General features: G+C 34.8%; 1 protein-coding gene across 1 annotated transcript; it reads left to right on the forward strand.

Moving 5' to 3' along the window:
• The first annotated feature begins 3,278 nt into the window (after positions 1–3,278).
• LOC149791772 (uncharacterized) lies at positions 3,279–17,241 on the forward strand. The gene is made up of 8 exons (XM_089970276.1): positions 3,279–3,570; positions 4,976–5,158; positions 5,766–5,852; positions 6,639–6,815; positions 7,463–7,576; positions 8,108–8,209; positions 9,236–9,383; positions 14,187–17,241. Exons 1-8 carry the CDS (start codon positions 3,501–3,503, stop codon positions 14,350–14,352), a joined length of 1,047 nt encoding a protein of 348 aa, XP_089826402.1. The 5' UTR covers positions 3,279–3,500; the 3' UTR covers positions 14,353–17,241.
• The last annotated feature ends 5,663 nt before the right edge of the window (positions 17,242–22,904 follow it).

Raw genomic sequence — 22,904 nt, forward strand, 5'->3', positions numbered from 1 at the left:
ATAAGGAAGGACAAGCATGTTACTCTTGAGATTTTCTGTGCGAATATCCATTTAGCACACGGGTGTTTGGGTGAACGAGTGGTCTAAAGCGTTTGCCTTTACCTATCACTGATAACTCTCCGCTCTCTGCATGAGATCAAATCTCGGGCTCGGCCAATGTGGTTATGTTAGGACGCTTACCAAAGGCTTCTCGTCGGTCGGTGGTTCTTACCGGGGTTTCTCCGTTTCCATCCTCCATCAGTTATATTCACCGTCATGTACACCGCTAAAACCCACGGCGTTAAACCCAAAACAACAACAACAACAACAACAAAATATATATAAAATAATAAAAAATATTAAAAATAATATATAAAAACCCAACACAGAACACTGTAGATACTGATATTATCGCGCGAGATGGAGTTAGAAATTTGCAGCTTCTGTTATATACATTTTGCTTGTTCCGAGTGAAAATATATAACGCATATATATAACTCGTGCCTTCGCCACTTGTAAAAGTGCTAATTGTTCACTTACTGGATGCAATCTTGCCGTTATTTGCTACATAGGAACATATAGTCTTCCGATTTGTCCTCTGGCGTCTAGCATAAAACATGAAAAGAAAAATGATGCGATGATGGCAATAGGGAAGGGAGGGGTAACAAAATTGCAGAAACATTAACAAAGGAATACATAAATATACACGGATTTAGAAGAAACATATCATGACAAAACTAAATAATTTTAATTCCGTTCCTGGAGTTATAAAACTATTATTTATAAAAAAAAATCGAAAGTCAAAAGAAACCAAGACGCTGTATGAATACCTTCAGGAGATTAATATTACCTAAATTCAAAATGTGTAAATGGAAGACAAGAAACTTCCAACTTAATCCACCATTCCGCTAGTGTAAGCTCTCTCTCTCTCTCTCTCTCTGAGAAAACGTATCGGAAAGAAAGAAAGGAACAACTAATAAATTTATCTAGCAATTAAAAAGATGAAACAACAAAATCAAGGACACTGTTACGTCCTTTTCGTTTCTGCTCGGCCGCAGCATTCCCAAACCCAAAATTATCAATAAAATAGGGAAACACCATGTATCTATAAACCTCTTCGATTTCAGAATAAATCATTCTGTCCAAGAAATTGTTTAAGACGCAAAGGCGGGTACTCAATAGATAATTGTATATATATATTTTAAAAATGAAACGGGTTTTCTGCAATACGATTGGCTGTAAACGATCACGTGATATTGGTCTGGAGTTTTTTTACACATCGATAAATTCTGGGACTACTTTCAGTTTTTGTATTGTTTGCACTATAAATAAATATTGCATACACATCATAATGAAACGAATGTTTCATCTTTTAGAATTTGTATTCAGCAAATTAGTATAAATTTTACTCTTTTTGTGATACTTTTTCAAACATTCTTTAATTGAAATGCATAGTTTACAATTTGGCATTCGTCTGCTACATAGTCGCGCAAAATGGCCGATTACGAGATTGATACATTCCCTCACACAGCACCCCATGACCTCAGTCACCTTAGCCATACACAACAACAACAGCGTGGGATCTGGGCTAGTAAATTTTGAGGCCGCTGAGGGATATAAAGCAAGATACGATAAAGTATCTAAGGAGGACTTAAAAGCTACTGAAATAAATCAATACTCAGAGGCTAATGAACGAAACACAAAATGGGGCAAATGGGGCATTGGCGTTTTCAATGATAATTTGTTTATATATTAAATTTGTTTGCTTATTTAAAAATAACTGAAAGGGTCTTGTTAAATATTAACGCTAATGAAAAAGATATACAATTTTATTCCTGTATAGGACATATCAAAATTAAAAAAAAGAATGTTATTTTTTATGTGAAAAGAAATGTGCTGACACCAGGGGAGGCAATTGCCTAAGATGTAGTTGAAGTTGCCGAATAAACGTGATTGACAGTAGTTACATCTCATTTGACATTATGTCACTGAACGGGCCTTCACAAGAATTAACGCTGATGAGAATGATATAAAATGTTATTCGTGTATACAATTTATTTAATTGCAACCTTTATGTTAGCAAGGGATAGCATCATCTTGCTCAAATTTCCATGTTGTTCATTGATAAAATCCATAATGACTTTAGGTTTGATTGGAAATTTAATCTAGCACACTTGTTCTTTCCGTATCAGCTGTTATTATGTAAGGTCATGGTCATCTGACGTAGCATATGGGGTTGACTAAAATTGAACAAGAATGTTGTAAAAAAATTAAACGTGTTGAAATCACCGGTAGACATTGCCTAATATGTAAAGTATGAAGTTTCTGAATAAAGGTACATGTGACTGAATGTGTTATTATGTACAGGACATGTATTATGGGGCGACGTAATGCGGCGAATGAATGGAAAGTACGCGCTACTTAAATTGGAATGCATTGTTGATGAAATAAATGGATTTGACGAAAGAAAGAACGAAATTGGAATTATAAGGATTAAATGATCATGGTTGGGTATTTATCAATGTGTAAATTTTACCTAATCACTTCGGACTTTATGTTAACTTTGTGAGTGATTAGATAAAATTTACACATCGATAAATTATATATATATATATATATATATATATATATATATATATATATATATATATATATATATATATATATATATATATATATATATATATATATATATATATATATATATGTGTGTGTGTGTGTGTGTGTGTGTGTGTCTGTGTCTGTGTCTGTGTGTGCGTGCGTGCGCTATATGGCAATTTTTTATAAATTACAGCCAACAGGACAGTTGTAATTTTCATACCTAATGTATAATTGGTCATATAATCAGAGCAAGCCGTATCTGTTTGGGTTTATTGCAACATTTTATTCCTAAGAGCCGTTTCGAAAACTGAAACAGAAATACTGTGTGAGGAAATTCCAATCAGAAATAGTAAATTGTTATTGTTACTCATAGCACTAGGAGTTTCAAACGAAAACGTTCTCAAAGTGGTATTTGGTTTATAAACTCATTTACTTTCAATTCTTTTTTTCTCACTGATATCCGTCAAGACCACTCCTTTTTCATATTGGATTTCAGAGTAATCAAGTTAAATAATGAAATCATCGGAAGGGAAACTAAGCAACTTTAATATTAATTTCCATATTTACAAATCCGTATTTTCAAGACCACTTCAGTCATAGTGTAATTTACTATCACACTATTGTTCTTCCTGGCTGAGTGACCACGCATTATACCGGATATCCGTCAGAATTTCATCTTACGTTTAGATTATACTTGTACAGTCAACGTCATTAAGTATTCCATGATGGTATTACCGGGAAATGTTGCAGGGTTTCAGGATAACAGTATGCCCTTACTTTCAGCTTCTGTATTATTATTTCCGTGTTATCGTTATTGTTACTTAAAGCAGAGGCTTGAATAAACTCTCAGATTTTTACAGATATAATAATACATCAATTACATCTGTCTGCAAGTACATTTGGGACGTATTGATGTTAAAATGTTGCTCGTAATGTTGACAATTTTCTTCCAATTTCCACGGGCTGGCAAGCATTCCGAAATAACAAGCGGTAAGATAGGTTTTGTTTATATTTTATGTTTCTCCGTGATTTTATCTGTATGTATACATTTATGTAACTTTGCATTATGTATGACCACATATTTGTTTGCATGTATCTATTTTTATATGTATATTGTTTATATTACTGTATGTCTAAGTGTACATTTTCTTATATTCATTGATGTACGTATGTATATATAAATGGACACGTAGGTAAGTATTTATGTGATGAAAGTATAAACATAGGATTATTTATAAAATATATCACCTTGGAAAAGACCGTGTGTGTCGGTGCTACGTCTTACACGTTCCATTTGCTGACCGCTCGGTGACCTAAGTGGATCGAGTGTCCGCTTATGATGCAGGAGGTTGCGGGTTCAAACCCAAGGTCGAGTCATACCAAATACTTATACAAATGGTATCAGCAACTGCCTCGCGTGGCGCTCAGCATTAAGAAGTTAGTGTTAAGAATGTTTGGCCTGGTATCAGGATAATGTGACTGGACCAGACACGATGCTGTATGTCTGTGGCATAATGCACCAGTGCTAGACATCACTATAAACTGCCACACTGCATATTTCAGAGCGATATGACTGACAAAATTGTTAAAGCTACATGAAAAGTCCAAATCACACACACAGACACACATACGTTCCATTGTGTTAGCTAAACATACGGTCACATAATACCAGCATGGTTTTGGGGTGGGGTGGGTGGGTTGCTTTATTTTAAACTTTTGCTTTCGGAATGGAATGCTAGTAATACTTGCAGTGTAGTGTCTACAAATAGCAGTGTTGCAAACTATTTTAAATGTTCAAATCAAATGGAAGACGTGCAATATTAAATAACCTCCACTCTTTGCATATATTAGCATACTATTGGTATGACCAGTTCAAAGGTCATTGCTATGGACGCATATCATCCACCTCTGAATTTATGATATGCATTTGTCATGCTGCAGAACCTTCTTCTTTATCAAATATGGGACAACGTGAGGATCACGTTTTAAATCTGTTTATTATTCCAACTGAGAAAAACCCACAGTAACGTATCATTTCATTTTAAATGCACCCTTAAACCACCGCTGAAGGGAACATTTTATTCGTATATAAGGAATATCCATATGATCTAAAAGTTATAAAATAATTTTAAAAAAGGGCAAGAATCTATACCTTGTATACAAGGTCATAAAGTTACAAACGATGTTTAGCAGTCATGATTTAAACAGGAATACGAACTATCTTTCTTTGTGGTCAAGTCACGTGCATCAGACAGTATATTCTAGTCTGAATATATATATGTCTGACGTCATATGAGGTTGTGTCGGTGCAATCAAATTCAAAGGATTGTATTGTGCATTATAACATATGCTTTGTACTCACGAATTTTGATCACATGGTACATCTTTTACGAAGGAAACGACTCACTGTTCTCCCGAGGACCTTACCAATTGTCATGGACAGCGGCACGAGAAGCTTGTGACAGCACATCATCAGCCATCCTTCCAAGTATACGAGATGCACGTGTTCTTGGATTGCTGCGTGTTGGAGAATTCGCTTGGATCGATGGAAAGGAATACACGTACTGCTATAGAATCAGTAAGCAAACGAGTGTTTCTTTGTTTTTGTCATCCCATGTTCAGCAAAAATTGCTGGGTATAAATAAATGGGTTCCGTTCATTCTCGCTCGTCCATCGGTCACGCTAATATCGATTGATTCTGTTATGATGATCATATGAAAACAATACTTTAGAATACCGGTAACGTACATCAATTAAAAGAAAAATATTCCCAAATTAAAAAAATTGAGTCACTGTGAAACATGCTTGAACAGTTCGATTATCGTACCAGGTTGCAGGAAGTTTTTGTTTTTCCTGCTACTGCGACGAAGTTGTTCATGAAACGTTAAGATACTTAAATCTGTCATACTTTACTATCTCTTTCAATTGAATAATATCCACCATATTGGTCACATGATATTTACCAGATATACTTCCTTGATTCTATGACTCATTATATTTTTTAATGTCAGTAATACTTGTAAAACAACTTTCCGTCAGAAATTCGCTTAAAATGAGACTTTTCTTAATACTTTGTTGTTTACGGTAGATTTGAGATGTAATTCGTAGATGAAATTATTCTATGCTTTATCATGTCTGTACTAAAAATGTACTGAAAATTCGTTATTCTTTTTAATACAAAACAGACGCCACTGAGACAAAAGAAAAATGCAGATATGTCACGGTTAGGAAAGAGGACACTAGAGAAAATTTTACGTGCCTTTGCAAGAAAAGTAAGAACCAAGCATACAGCAATAAATAATACATGAAACCTTGTTTTTAATTTGTTTAAATATTTTACCATCGATTTAAGCCTAAAGTAAAAGTAGGCTGGACATACCTCGCCATTATTGGATCTTTCGTGAATCAGGAGGAACTGTTCCGTCATATAAGTATACAAATTGCGGCTATATGTTCTGGTTTTGTAACAAGACCCAATGCCATTTCATTTGAGGAAAGTACTAGCCTTGTTACCTACCGTCACTATAATGTTTAAATTGTTCTCTTTAATGAAGGAAGATGTCCAATATTTTAAGTTTTCAAGGTCTGTCAGTTAGTAATCTTGTATGTCACAATATTAATTTCAAGTGAGGACAGAACGATATGACTTGTGCAAGCTGTAAAGTAGAGTGGGGATCCACTTGATTACGAGCTTTATGCGAACAGTCATCTATTTACTGTAGGCTAGAACATTTGCTTTGTTTTATCCAGGTTCAATGCAGGAACTCTTAATCATGGAACATTTTGTTTGAAACAAATATTGGAAATTTCGAGTAATGGATTCTGTTGTAATATGAAGTGATTAATATACATCGAAAACAATATCAGCGTTGTTAAATGATTGAATATAATGTCAAAATTATTGGATGTATAACATAAAATACCTAGCCAATCACCTATTAGAACGAACGAATAGCAATTCGTGATTGGTTTGTACTCAGTATGACATATATGATAAAATGTGCTGCCTTCTGCTTTGATGGTAGGATAAGTATCAAAATTCAACTAATTTCATACAGGCGACGAATACGAGGTGAGTGGGGAAATCATACCGTACGCTGCTGCCGTCCAAAAATGTCGTAGTTCCAAGACGTCCCTGCAGGTGGTGGAAAACTTTGTCCTTCCAATGGTTGTTCCAGTGAACAGGACATATTGGATTGGGGAATACAATTATAGCCGTATCAAGAACAGTTTGAGTATGTTTTTCATAGGGTCACTAATATCAAATTGGAATCGCTAGAATATTTGCTGAATTTCTACTCTATCATTTGATATAATATATACAAGGTAAGAAAACTTTTACATGAAAAGCTTTTATTCCTGTGGAAACAGTCATGTAATTTTTTTTAAACACAACCCTTTTTGTGGTTTATTGTTGTTTTATTTTGTCTCTGTTTTGTTTTTGCCGTTCAAAAAGACTCAGGGTCAAAAGCGCTCAGGCTAGTGAGAAACTAATTTTCAATGTATTCTTATATATATATATATATATATATATATATATATATATATATATATATATATATATATATATATATATATATATATATATATATATATATATATATATATACATATATATATATATATGAATAAAGTATGAAGTATGTACATATGAATGAATGAAACATTTCAAATTTTATCGATCCAGAATTTTGTTTGGTGTACAAAGTACAGTGTTTAATTTTCTGATATATTAGGAGCAGTCTCATCCAACACGCAGCTAAAAACAAAGAGGCCAACAACACAAAATAATATTTCACTTTTCTGTGTAGAAGATTATTTGAATTAACGCCTGAGAAATCTCAAGTCCTCTATAAACATTTTCTTTCCGTATCATTTACAGAGCCTGTCGAAAAGGTGACAGAGATATGTATCGGTGTAGTGAAGCTAGACCATGACAAATTTGAGTTCGGCACCACGTCATGTGATGAGATTCATACCGTTATATGTGGGGCATGTAAGTTTGTCTTTAAGTTAAGTTTCATCATCTGTATTATATCATCTAATGCAAGCATAAGTAATTATAAATTTGCATGAAACACCGTGTAAAAGCCTCGTCTGAATAACGGTCACAAATAGATAAAACCAGCGTGGAGAAAAAAATTTCCGATGCTTACCGGACAATCAAAATAAATAAAAATATGCATGAATCAAATGTGGGCACATTTAACACCTGATACGATATATTCTCTTACATTGCTACCTCATATTTTTTGCTGAGTAAAAAGAAAGTAGTACTGAAATTCTTTTTCGCGTGTGATTTGATTTATAGCCATTAACTTCTCGTCAGCATGTGAAGAAAATGGCAACATGTACCGACATAGATACGCAATCAGTCGCAGCTAATACCATCATTTGGGTTTTGTTCAATGATCTCGTCAGAAATGAGTTAATGTTCTTGATACTTGCAGGAGATGTTACAACGAAAAAACAATTGGTAAATTAAATTATCGTTGCCAAATACGTTTTATATTTTCCTCCTTTGCAGCTGGAGTCGAGACTGCATTAACATTAACAACTAGAGAGGAGACGATAGCTACGCTTGGTGACGTAAAGGCTAGAATAGCGTCGAACCAGCGGCAACCACGTAGTAAGAATAATGACGCTTCAATAGGCAGTTTCAGTTGGTCTGAGATTGTATTCTCCGTTTACATCAGATCCATAAATTTGGTTCACCTAGGCATTTACTTGTTTCTATTAATGGAAACATAAAATGCTTCTTGATTCACTTCACGGACTTGTATTATTCCTAATATAATGATTTGCGTCAGATATAGCACGGCTTTATCGTATAATTTCATATATGTAGATCCTCCTCTTAGAGAAATATAAAGGAGACTTCTTGAAAACGTTTACCATAAAAATATCCATTCAGTATCTGTTTATTGCGACGTCACTTGTGAAAAGATTTGTAAAATAGTGTCAATCGTCAAATTCAATGCGAGATGAAAACAAAAAGGTGACAGTACTATGTATATTAAACACACAATATAATTTACATATATCGAATTAACCTGATTGGAGTTATACCTCTATGTCACGTGGAGATTTAGCATGCTCTCATCAGGGGCCATGCTCTTGTGAAGTTAATGTTGGCCAGACAAGTTGCTTCTGTAATCACCTTAATGGAGCTACTTGAATCGTATCATGAGTCCGCACCTAATGAACAATTGGTGATATTCCCATTGTTAGCAAGAAATGTCCGAGATCGTACGATTATTGTTAACGCAGTAAATGACGTATTTAAGGCAAATGTACAGACTTGTACCATATTAATCTATATTATTAGTTTTAATTGAGGCGGTTTTCCATTGGTCGACAGACCACATATGCTAAGATTTGGCATCCTTTTGAATTCTGAATTGAGGCATTTCAGATACCTTGCCAATACAGGTAAATGTGAATGTATACTAAAGAACGTAAGCGAAATATGTTTGCAAATGTATATAGTTCGTAAAATAAAGTTGTACTAAATTACAGTGGACTAGTCCGTTCTAATTTTATCTCCTGATTGGAGCATACGATGTCTGCACGTAAAATAAAGGTCTGGCAGATCTGATTATTTATTACAATTGCATGCATAAAATGTCTGCAACTTTCTATCTTTGTATTTCAGGCTTGATTTTCATCGCACTGGGGCCGACCTTAGGGGTTTTACTTATTGTTGTCATAGCGATCATCGCCATCGTGCGTTACAAGAAGAGAAAGTTCAATGAAGAGCTTGCATATCAGAGCAAATATCCAAAACGTCCTTCTGATGTAAAGTAAGTCTCTCTCTCTCTCTCTCTCTCTCTCTCTCTGTCTGTCTGTGCAGGTTTGGTTACTTCCATCGCATGAATCCAGATATGTTATTATGATATGTCCTTGGACAACGATACTAACTATACATGCCACAACACAGTTTAACCTTCAAATACCAAACTAAACCCCCATCTTGTTCATGTTTTGTATCTTATTAAAGTCATGGTCGGTACGAATGGTAAATATGCGCATAGATTCCAGTGGTGTGTGCGCTCTCCTGTTACGGCCACAATTAAAGAAACAAATGTATACCGCCATGTCGGCCTATTCTGCGCGTCGGGTAATTCTGCGCAACGATACGTCATTTATGTAAACATTTGATCACGTGTTATTTTGGGTTAAAAATCCATTATGTATCCAGAAAGAAGAATCGTAAATTAATTAAGAAAAGTGATATTCATAAAGTGTATAAAAATATTCCACATTTAGACTCGAAATGCACGTAATTTCTAAATGTCAACATGGAGACCCACTCGATGACCTTCTTGAACTTGTAACCCAGACAATTCGATTTACTATGCATCTTTTAGAATCATACAAATAAATACATTATATAAAAGATGGAAATGTGTACCTTAAAACAAAACTGCATTTTAATCCAAGTTTCCAGTTTTGCAAGAATTTGTCCCACACGTACAAAATCGTCTGCTACCCAACGTGTCAGCATGTCGCTATAATCTAAATTCTCAAGAAATTCACCAGAGTATAGTCTGTTTCAAAATTCTGTAGTAATTTTTACCCATCAACAAGACGTTGTAAACACATTCCATCCTATTCGTTCTTGTTTCTCTTCCATGTAACAGCTTATTTTTCAGAAAATGTCGAACTTTACTAACTTTTTTACAAGATCGGTTTAGTTTGCTTAATATCTCTTGCCATTTATTGTCATTTTTACGTTGAATTTTGTAAAACTAGCTATTAACGTGACCTAATTACTCGAATGAACTGCTGACAGACACAGTCCAAAGTATTATATTTCATTTCTATAGCAAGATGGATAAATATTAAAGCTATGCGCAGAATAGGCCGACATATCGCGAGTCAAACAAACAGGGGGTTGGAATCCCCTGTGTCCCAAATTAATATTATTTTGAACAGAATATTCTGGTGACAATTGCATCTTTTCAAATGGTAAGCATTGCTGTATTTTATTTTTTTCAATCGCTCTAATTCGGTATGCGTTTTGCTTCAATATTGGAAACGAAAACCTTAGGTGCGCAGAAATGCCCGACAGCAGTGTATGTATACTGTATAATGAATGTAGTATGCTTGTAATTATTACAACCGCTCGAATATGGTAAGTTTTAAAGATAAATAAATCTATGATGTATTTGGAGTATTTAAAAATATATATAGAAGCATATATTCTAGGCCAGTATGAATAAAACCACAACATGATCATTTCTTTTTTCTAGGCCTCAGTGATTGTAATTTCAGTATATACACTTGCTCGTTAACGACGAATGATGAATATATAATACACCCCAAGTAGGTAAGCTTCGTAACTAGATCAAAACATTTTGATACAAATAGTTGAAATGTAAAGCATTCTGATTTAATTGATGTTTAAGCATTTGTTACAACTAAATAACGGGATTCATATCTAAGTAATTACCCAGCAGTGCTCCTTGTAATTAACCAGCAATGCTCCTTATGTTTGTTCAGTAATCTAGTTCAACAACTGTTACCCAAAACGTTCCACAAGTATTTAAAGAAATAAAAATTTATCACAGTGAAAAATAATATTTCACATACCAATCCCTTTTCTAAAACTACAGTTTAAATTTGACGATCATTTTAACAGATAATTTTTTTTCTCACTTTTGATTTAATTTTACTTCATTATTGTTCCTAATGTTATGCTACAGAACTGTTAAATGTTCAGCTATTTGTTACTGTTTCACATTTTAAAACTGGCTAACAGTTTTTGAAATTTATTTGTATCATTTCATTTTACTCTTTGCACCTGTCTGTCATACTTTTCAACGTCTAGTTTTATGTGCATGTTTAAGCATCTCTTACAGTATTTACATAACCTTTTTTAAGTCTGATTCTTCTTGAACGGTTCGATAATCTTCTCTATGCAGGGGAATTGTTTCACCTTGAATTATTTCGCGGTAATCAGCTACAAATGTTTCTGATGCTGTTATTTGCTCGTCACATGACTGATTTGAATGAATTGCTCGTGTATGCATTTCCTCAGGAACTTTTATTGGCTGTGTTTGTGCAATAGTATGTAGTAAACAATGTTGTAAATATCTGCCCTGATGTTCATCGTACGGAGGTATCCATTTATTTAGTTTGTACAACGTAACGGCTGGTGTCCATCGTATGGAGGTATCCATTTATTTAGTTACTTTGTACAACGTAACGGCTGGTGTTCATCGTACGGAGGTATCCATTTATTTAGTTTGTACAACGTAACGGCTGGTGTTCATCGTACGGAGGTATCCATTTATTTTGTTTGTACAACGTAACGGCTGGTGTTCATCGTACGGAGGTATCCATTTATTTTGTTTGTACAACGTAACGGCTGGTGTTCATCGTACGGAGGTATCCATTTATTTTGTTTGTACAACGTAACGGCTGGTGTTCATCGTACGGAGGTATCCATTTATTTTGTTTGTACAACGTAACGGCTGGTGTTCATCGTATGGAGGTATCCATTTATTTTGTTTGTACAACGTAACGGCTGGTGTTCATCGTATGGAGGTATCCATTTATTTAGTTACTTTGTACAACGTAACGGTTGGTGTTCATCGTATGTACAAGATATCCATTTATTTAATTACTTTGTACAACGTAAAGGCTGGTGTTCATGGTATGGAGGTATCCATTTATTTAGTTACTTTGTACAAGGTAACGGCTGGTGTTCATGGTATGGAGATATCCATTTATTTAGTTACTTTGTACAACGTAACGGCTGGTGTTCATGGTATGGAGATATCCATTTATTTAATTACTTTGTACAACGTAACGACTGTTGTTCATCGTATGGAGGTATCCATTTATTTAGTTACTTTGTACAACGTAACGGCTTATCTAAGGATGCAGACAGGAAATAATATTCATTCCGTGGCATGGTTTTAGTCATCTTGTTGCTATAGTGAGAGCGGAAAAAGCTAAAGATTGCCATGCCTATCGTGATGTCAAACATTACTGAATTTCTGATTAGCCAGCCGACAGCACTGAAAGACGTCTCATGAAGAACACAAATTCAGCGCAGAGGCGCCACCACATTGTCTGCCAGCATTTTCAACATTTTCCCCCATTCATTCACACTGATAAAGCATGGTTTAGGTGCCGCGGATGGAGATATCATTATGCCTTCTCTGAAAATGAGCATAATTGTGATTGCGATAAAACCGGGCGCTAAGAGAATCGAGTGATTGTGATGCACTGCTCCTTGAAAAGGATTCGGAAATTTTCAGCGAGGGTTGTGGTTGTGTCCTCGCAGATAATTTGAGCGATAAGTTGCCTTATAGCGGTTAATTGGTTGAAAGATTTCCCTCGTAAATCGTTGGATATCTTCACTGGTCCATCAATTTCCCATCCTCAGCTCAAAGTTGTGTTTGTGGCTGATCGCGCTGTTTTATCATGAGCTCGTTGTATCGCTTTGTTTAACGCGTTTATATGGTTTTCGTTTTCTACGATTTTGGCGGTAGTATATGAAAGTACACCTTTGTACATTTAAGCTGCCTTGTCCAGGCCAAGAGATTATCGCCTTTTATGGTACTAAACTCGGCATGTTCTTGCGCTGGAGACACTTCTCTGAGCTCGGTGACTGTCATTGTGCATACGTGAGTCGGATTTCGTTTTGATTCGCGACAAGCTTTTCTTGTGTTTAAGCTGTCAGTTGCTTATCTTTGAGACGTAAACTCGGACGAATGTAACCACCTTGAGCTGTTGTAGTGTGGTGGGGAACATGAACCAACATGTGACATTTGTCCAAGTTAACCTAAATCAGTTCTGACCGCACACTACATACGCATCGACCTTGGTTAAACTTCGTTCTTGTCTTGCCGTTGATACAACATCTGCTTGCTGCCACACTGCTGGCACATCGCTGCTGACAACCTGCGGATGAGTTTCCGTCGGCAGTTTTTCTTTCTAATTTCTTTCAGTGGTGAAGGTGGTTTGATCCTTGTGGCAAAACTGAGCGAGATGAGTTGACGCAAACCGTACAATCATGAAAAGCCTGCTTCAATCCATCATCAAGATGATAACTATGCATCTAAACTCCAGCATCGGTTTTGCCAATCATTGGGACGTCAAGCTAGATCTGTAACTGACAGAAAAAGAGAGGACTCACGCGGTCTACCAGTGCACCTAGAACTCGAAAGTTCGCGCTGACAATACATTTGCCGCCACTCAGCCCACCGCGTTTATCGTTGTCGCCTTAGGGTAGCATTTCTTTGCTTCACTTCAGTTTAAGCTACTAAATGATCACGTGCTAAACTACCAGACTGGCATTTCACACCATGTTGTGCCTGAGCTGTGGATTAATGGCTAAGTCAAGAATTAATCCTTCAGGGAAAACCATGCAATATAGTGATATTTGGTCTTCGATACCAATCTTATAATCCGTTCGTGCGTACAAAATTTCAAATTCTTTTTTTGACATCTCACTATTCCCGATAGATTTGTACATTGATATAATTACACGATGTATGGAAGCTAAAGCAATGAGTTGCTTTTAAGATCTTTTTAAAAGTGCATTCTGTTCGAACATAATATTAATTTCTCTTTTTGTTTCCCTCGTACAGGAGGAGACAAGATCTAGGACTGCTTTCACCAGACAATATTGTACAGCAGGATATAGAATCGGAAATCAAAACGTTGCCTAGTAACTGCTTGATGTCAAGTACAGCAAACAAGGTTAAAAGTACTAACTACAACTCGACCTTTGCCCCTTCCCTGAATCCCTTATAAGATAACAATACTTCCGATCTCTATCGTCGTCATGAATACGCACTATTGGCAAAGCAAGCCGCTCTAGGTCAAAACAGAGTCCAGCGAAAGTGAGATATGTTTGTATCCTGCAAGAGAAATTCACGACGCTCACAAACACCGGACGAGATGTGGGATGGAAAAAGCAGAGGATGATTGTTATTTTCACAGACGACGACGATCAAACCGATGAACTACAGCAAGACAGATGTGTTTTTAAAATATCTGAGCGACAACACTGGATTCCGACAGAATAAGTAATGAAGAATCATAACAAGACATCCATCTTGCTAAAGACATGAAAATGGTATACCCTTTCCTGGGAAAATTAATTAGAAAAGATCGATATTACATGTATTATATCAATTTAACACGAGCAAATAGCAATTTAGTAAAAAAAGAAATGAATGTGAACCATAAGGGTGAAAAAGAGTGAAATTTGAATTCTTTAAAAGCTTTGCAGGCAACATTTCCATTGTATATACATTGTTATAGTTCTCTATGGTGTCGGTTGCAGATTGAGCAAATGGTCATTTTCAAACAAATGTTTAGATTGCTAACTTTTTTGCCCACGGCTGGAGGATATACTTTAAGATAATAGTTATAAACATGTTGACATAGCCTTAGAACATAGAAAGTTCTGGAAGCAAACTTATAACCGACATCCTGGTCATCTTATTGTGCATTAACTTAATATCTAAATTAGTTGTTGGAATTAAAAGGTACTCATTAACTCTTGGGCTAAAATACTGCTTTAAAACTCATTCAAGACGTTATGGACTATATCACTGAAATACGTCACAGCTATTGGCACATCGGCAAATTCAAGACCAGGGTACATCAGCACATTCAGGACTATGGGTACATCGGCAAAAAAAAAAATATGGGTACATCAGCACATTCAAGACTATGGGTACACCGGCAAATTCAAGACTGTGAGTACATCAGCACATTCAAGATAGGAATTCGTTCGAAAGACCATAGTAATTTAGTCGGAACACTATTTTTGGACTTTTATGTTCATTTGGCAATTAATTTCCAGTACTGTAACTTTCTTTGATATGTTCCCTTTGTCCTCTAGGGAAATAAATTATTTGTTGAAATTTACTAATTTATAGTATCAATAATCTGTTAAGATAATTGCAAACTTCATACATTACATGTAGTCACTTCAATTTGTTTATTCCGTGTGATCACTTCAATTTTACTTCCGAAACGTAAGATTTGATGACGGTTGTGCTCCAATGAGCAAGGGAAATTATACGTTTTAGAAAATACATGTTAAGACTTTTTTCTTTAAACAAAGAATTCAAATATCAATCAAGACATATGATAGAATGGTTTAGCCAAGAGATATAATAACGACTTAAGAGCAAGGAACTGTTTTGTAAGAGTTTCACCACACACACACAATTTTATAGTGAAGCACCACTTAGCAGATGGGCTTACTTAGCGGTGATAATGCTTTGAATTTTATCATGAAGAAAATAACACAATTTTCCAAGCGTTTTGATAATAATAATAATAATAATAATAATAAAAATAAAATTTTAATCCAAAACCTTATTGTGTTCCCCACAATCATAGGTCTAGAATATTCAAATTCTTGACTCATGCCTTTCTGTATATGTTGAACTATCTATTGTACCACAATTGGAATATAAGTTTTCTAAATTTAATTAATGAATGAATTTTGACTTTGAATCTCTAACCACTTGCTTGGTATCCATATAATCTGTTCCTGGCAAAATGTACGAAATCCAAGATTTTGATATAATATTTTCTCTTCATGTAGACCTTCAGTCACATTAAACTGCCTCATTATGTTCTGGTTTCTAAAGCACCCTGCTCTCTGCCAATGACTACACTTGTACAACGTTGAGAAAAATAATTTATCCAGTCGATTGTTGAAATGGCATACACACATCCCGCCAATAAATGGTTAACACAAATACATAAAAATGTTACTAAATCTTCACTAATATGTACATACATAATTGTAATATATTGTTATGTATTTTTTATTTAATTTATATTTGATTTAATTTAACTGTTTGTTAGTTTTAATTTTTTAAATTCTATTACATGCTATTGTAATGCAACTTTATTTACTGAAATTGATATTGTCCAGAAACGAGGTCAGTTCTGACTGATTTGTTAAAATGTTTTGACGTTAACAACTTTATAGAGACATTGTATCTACGGCTGACCTAGTTCCTAACCTTGATTCAGAAATCAGTGACAGTTGTAGTAAACAACTTTAAAAAAATTATTCTTTGTCAGAGTAAGATTCGTAAAGTTGAATCGAGGCTTTACTTGGAGTACGTTACAAATAACATGTGTTTATTGTTACAAACGTTTGGTTTTCCCTGAAGGATTAACTCTTGACTTCCAACCGGGAATTTGTTTTGCGTTGTAGTTAGACATTACTAATGTTTTGAGAAGGAATTGTCAATCGTACCTTAAAGATGCTTTATATTGTGGGCTAATTAGGCCTATTTCATCTTCTTCAATTTATCTGGATTTCAAGCAATTGTTTTTTTTTCTTCTGGAAATACTAGTGCTCTAAAATAATTATTGGACAAGGACATTTGTCGAAATTTATACAGAATTCAAAAACTGGAATAATATATTATGTGATTAACAAGAGACTGTTGCCACTGCAGAACTTCACAGGTTACAACATACGTCATCGTCTTCCAGTTTGGATTTTACAGGGATTCGAACTCAGTTTCATTTAGGACGTTTTAATAATATAACTTTTTTTTTAAAATTCTTGGATTAATTGTGGATTTGATTCGTAAATTGTAAGTTCTTTTTCTCATGTTTACCTTGTTTTAATTTAAAGAAATAAATTATTTAAGTTTACAAGGTTTGTTGTCTTCACTTTTCCCTGTCACGTTTTGTAAGGGCATAAATACATAACAATAAGTATAAAATATTTTCCTATACGTGGCCCATTCGACACACCATACAATCCAATGTTAAAAAGCACGTATATATATATGAATACATGCCATATGTTGCGCTATACTTCGTTTGACCGTAACGATTAGTGATAATTGTGATGGCCACCAGAATTGAACGCAGTACCATCTTGTACAGTATGCAACTGCTGATATTATCTTACCTGATCAGTTTGTAGCTTTGTCATGCGGGAAGTGCCTTCTCACGTACTAGAAGAAATGCATACCATAACTAGAAGATTTTGTATTTGCAAACAAATTCATTATACATCCCATTTATGCATACTAAAATGGTTTATTTAAAATTAAAGTTAATTCAAGTATTTTTTTGTATCACAATAAGGGTATTATTAACGAAAGACTGATGATACCCGACGTTTAAAGCTTTGGCGGATTAATACTTACAGAAGTACATGCCGTAAAAGTTGTGATGAACAGATATAAAATGTAATGAAGCAAATCAGTCATTTCATAGTATGTATTTCAAGAATGTTTTGCAATTCTCTTTGCTATTATCAGTGCAGACCATAACTGTACTTTCAATATAGAACGTTTTTGATAGCCATCATGCTACGGGTATGCGTGTAATAGGATTGTCAGTAAAGGGAAGACCAATATGGTAGCCGCCGTGTTTGGAATCATGATGCTTGCCAGGTGTATTGTACATGAGGCCGGTCCAATGCATATGAAAAATATAATGCTCGTTGCATCTTGATTAGTCATCACACAACAAGATAATTACAATGCAATACCAACAAGATAATTACAATGCACCAGCAACAAGATAATTACAATGCAATAGCAACAAGATAATTACAATGCAATAGCAACAAGATAATTACAATGCAATAGCAACAAGACAATTACAATGCAATACCAACAAGATAATTACAATGCAATACCAACAAGATAATTACAATGCAATAGCAACAAGATAATTACAATGCAATGACAACAAGATAATTACAATGCAATAGCTCAATACTATCTCAATGCCGTGATCTTTTCTTGTATAAAATATATTTCATATTACCTATTTTAGCTCAAATAAACACATTTTCTGCACAACATATTGCACTTGAACAAGTATTTAAATGAAAGCTTTTAAGTTAATAAACAATCCTTACACCTAATACATTATATACGTGATATTTAGCCATACCACACCAACCCACCAGCTAAGCAAATTCATATTACCATCAGGTCTTACTTTAACAGCACAGTACTCGACTGTAGCTGAGTTCATCGTTAGCGTTCTGGTCCATGACGTCACACGATTTTACAGGATACCCTGGCTTTCTTAGATCCATGATTTGCCAATAGGAGGGCGTTTTAAATGTATTACAATCTACCAAGAAAACCCACTATTATTGTAATTGTTTCGATGCATATTCTCAAAAGGACGCCAGGAGAACTAACTATAGACTTCCGAATCTAACTGGGATATACAAATATACAATTTGGTTGAGAAGTAGTAAAGAATAGTGTTGTGGAGTGTCTTGGTGATGCATACTATATATACATTTCCATTATCGGAAATTTCAGGCGTAAGAGATATGGGTATCCTAGAAGATTTTGTAAAAAGTGGACTTTAGGGCTAAGGCCTTACGTACAGATCAAAATGTGAAAGACTTTCATTAAACACTAAGTGCTTGGGCCTTACGTACAAATCAAGATGTGAAAGACTTGCATTAAACACTAAGGGCTAGGGTCTTGCGTACAAATCAAGATGTGAAAGACTTGCATTAAACCCTACGGTATCTTCAGCTAAGTTCCACTGTATATATAGGTTTAGGCTGTTCGCTTTGGGCAGGTTTCATTTTTTACGAAAAATAAATTCCGCCAACTTTTACGAGAAGGCGGAGAGAGAGAGAAAAAAAGGAAGTTCAAGTCATTTGATGTAAGTGTCACTCGATGATGAAGACGTGACTACATTCTTGGGGAATTGAAGGTACTCGGGATCGAACTGCAAAGACAAAGCCTGTTTGAGCTTCTGGCCAGCAAAACTTTATTGAAATACTCAACATATAAACTTACATTTCAATATCAAACTACAACAAGCTCAATTTACGGATATAAGAAATACATATAAAACTACGATATTCTTTCACTTACCAACATCATACTTGTATAATAACTGCCGTTTAGAATGTAATACAGATAATTAAATATCGAATAAATTCACGATAGTAAAAGAATCTAAAATTCAATATTTCAGACTAATATCGTAATTGAAATGTATGTTATTAAATTTATTCTAAAATGTCAACATATTAAACTCTATTATTTAAAGAGTATTTTATTTCTAAATTAACTATTACTGAGTATGAAGTTGGTAGCGAACGTTGCTTTTACTATAATCAATAATATAATTATAAGTAAATATAAGTTCTTCACACAGTTAAACTTTCTAATACATTAGGTTAAATAATAGTAAAGAAATATTAAAATGATCTAATGTTTAAACACACTGATGTCAGATTAACATCTTAGCACTAAAAATTCTTATAACACTAAAAGTCTTATGCTATGAAAAATTGTACATAGACGGTTATCTTACCTGCAAAGACAAAGCCTGTTTGAGCTTCTGGCCAGCAAAACTGGTGTCGGCCCGTGGCTGGGGCTTTTATACCAGTTTCTTAAGACAACGCCAAATATGGCGCGCTCCTAGCTCCTTGCGAAGGCCAGAATCTCAAGTGAGGCTTCGTAGTCTCTTACAGATTATCGTCTAGATCTATGTACGTCATTAGACAGACAATTCTACAAAGTCAGCGCGATTAGTAATAGCTTATGTTTTTTTTTAGATTTCCGCAGTGCGGTAATTTACATGTAGTTTTTTGTGCGCCGACCCTAGGATACAAGGAAAATGTATGTATAGACGGTTCGTACTTGATCATAAGTGCGCAATCTGTATTAAGTAGTATATAATTGTAATACCGAAATAAATGGATTCAAACTCAATATATTTTAATAAAACATTACTTTCAATATAATTTATCAACTTACTTTTAATAAAATTAAGAGAAAATTTCAATCTTGTTACTTATACTTAAAAATTCTGTCCTAATACATTCATAAAAAGGTAAATTCCGACAAATCTAGATTGGTATATACTCCTGCTTCTAGAAACTGCAGATTCGGTATAAGGTCTGAAAAAGTTGAAAATAAAACTACAAAATATAAATCATTTTCCAGTTCTACTCCTGTCAACATCTAATTCGAATCATGACATGTTTCTATATTCACACACATTTGATTAGAAGCACATGAATCTGCTACTGTTTATTGTTACTAACTTCATAGTTTCTCTTTATGACTATCTGCTCCAACGATAAGAGTACCATAATTTAATTCTAAGTTTATATAGCAAGGAAACTGTTTTACTCTCGAGCTGGATAGTTAGGGTCGCCTTGCATGAGAATATATCCGTGTACCTTTTATAAGATTTTAAATAATCATCTAAGATTGTAATAATTCTGCAAGCTCCTTGAGTCATATAGGATCAGGGCTGAGCCCTATTCATCTAAATTTTTTGTTCTTTTTTGTCGGAGATTATGATTTAGGTTCTTAGCTTAATTTTATTATATATAAAAGTCTCTTTTGTGCAATACTAGCGTGGTGCGCATTTTTGTCGAATATAATTACCCATCAGGCACTAGTCTTCACGCAAGCTCCTCTACGTCATTTACTATTTATTCGAACCATATTTGTGTTGAAAGATTGACGTTAGATGACATAGGTAAAAGATATTCATTCCGTTCTTGTTTCTTTTCTTCCTGTAATCATCTGTTTTTTTCTCCTTTAAATCCATTGTTATTTGTTTGAGATGTTTGTGGCAAAGAAAGATACACAAGTCTTCTCCACTATAAACTTGGGCAGACGTAGAAAAATAGCTAGTGCTGTATATCTTTAGTGACATATTTAATTGATTTGTTTCCTTTCTTTCATTTAGGTTGTTATTTCTTCTTTACATTTTTAAGTAACGTATTAATGGGTTTTATTTATGGATTAAACACTCTTTGAGTCAGTATTTTATTCGTTATTATTCGTGGTGGTTGATTATAGCTCTGTTTCCACTGTCCGCCAATATTACTAAAATTAAACCTCGCTAAATGTGGACAGGTTGCAATACAGATCTAGGTTTTTAGTTTCTGTATGTCGTTGAATTTAAGAATTTCTGCTTGTAAAATGCCGTAAACACATGTAAACATCTTGTTTGAAAATCTCTGCATATTTATAATTTACAGTCCCATGACCCTTGTTTGTGGCATGATCTTGAATGCATTCATTCTCATTATTATCGCTCATGGTTCAATGTTTGAGATGGGTTAGGTTGAATAAATGCTAATTGTTATGTTGTGTTCATTTCGGACATACATACATACGTACGTACGTTCATACATACGTTTGTACACCCTGCATTTTCAGATTCTTAAAAGTTTGCAATATATTTATTTTGCCCTTACATGCGTGTAGATGCATACTCTGGGAAGAGAGTAAACTTCAATAAAGACTGTGGCGATGTGGGCCTACTTTAACAATGTAATGAACACGGGAATAACTGATGGAATAGAGGGTACACAATTATTTTGTCTCTCTGTCTGTGTGTCTCTCTCATATATTTCGTAACTCAGACATTTTGTATCTTTCCAGAAGGATGGGCTTAAATTGCGAATAGTCTCTTCCCTCACGCACCCCTCCCTACCCAACTTGCTTGCCGCCAAATTAATTTTTGGCCCCTCCAATACCGGATTGTTAGACGGATAGCCACACTTGATTCCGATTGGTTGTACGGTTTTGATACCAGTCTATTCCAGTTCAGAGTAAACAAAACCACCAACTATAACCAAATATGGCATTTGACATCGTTAAGCACCTGAATCCTATGTCACTGAATCTGGATATAAGTGAAATAGAAAAGATTAAAATAAAGTAGCTACTGAATCATCATCCTTATGCGTCATGAACTAGTTCAGAGTACATCCATAACGTTGACATAACGCCATTGCAGTGAGAAAAAAGTACGTAAAAACGGAATCTTCGAAAAGTCCAAGAGGGTAAAAATTCAACAGGGGCCAGCTAGTCGCCTCGTTTTGATTGGGAGATGGTATGAAAACTGCTTGCAATTTTATGATTAAAGACGGAGACAGTTGCCTCTCTCAGAACTGTAGTTATATTGTACATGTCGTAAAAGAAGAAAATTAATTTGTCTACGAACCAAACGTGGGTCAATACATAATACCAAACTTGAGTGGAGGTCAGGGAAATTCTAGTTTGACTTTGCTCGACAATGCAAATTAAGCCTTGGGAGCTGGAGAAATATGCTATGCCGTTGGGGTGGTTTTTACTGTTTATAGCAGTTTTTTACTGTGTCTTTTAGGGTTCTGAAGGTATAGGAGAAACAGGTACACTATGTTTTTATATGCTGTTCATTCAATACGCAATGGACCAAAAACTGAATAAATACATACAGTGATTACGAGAGAGGGGCAGATGTGGGATGGGATGGAGAACACACATGCTTCGAAATTTGCCGTCTATACATGCAACTTGACCAAATGTAGCATT

Source organism: Sinohyriopsis cumingii, chromosome 9 (genome assembly GCF_028554795.1).
Source record: "Sinohyriopsis cumingii isolate HCF-2022 chromosome 9, ASM2855479v2, whole genome shotgun sequence".
Classification (NCBI taxonomy): domain Eukaryota; kingdom Metazoa; phylum Mollusca; class Bivalvia; order Unionida; family Unionidae; genus Sinohyriopsis; species Sinohyriopsis cumingii.

Coding starts and splice junctions, on each gene's coding strand:
- LOC149791772 (XM_089970276.1), top strand. CDS start 3,501: ATGTTGCTCGTAATGTTGACAATTTTCTTCCAATTTCCACGGGCTGGC. Junction 3,571..4,975: donor GCATTCCGAAATAACAAGCG/GTAAGATAGGTT, acceptor TCTTTTACGAAG/GAAACGACTCACTGTTCTCC. Junction 5,159..5,765: donor CACGTACTGCTATAGAATCA/GTAAGCAAACGA, acceptor AATACAAAACAG/ACGCCACTGAGACAAAAGAA.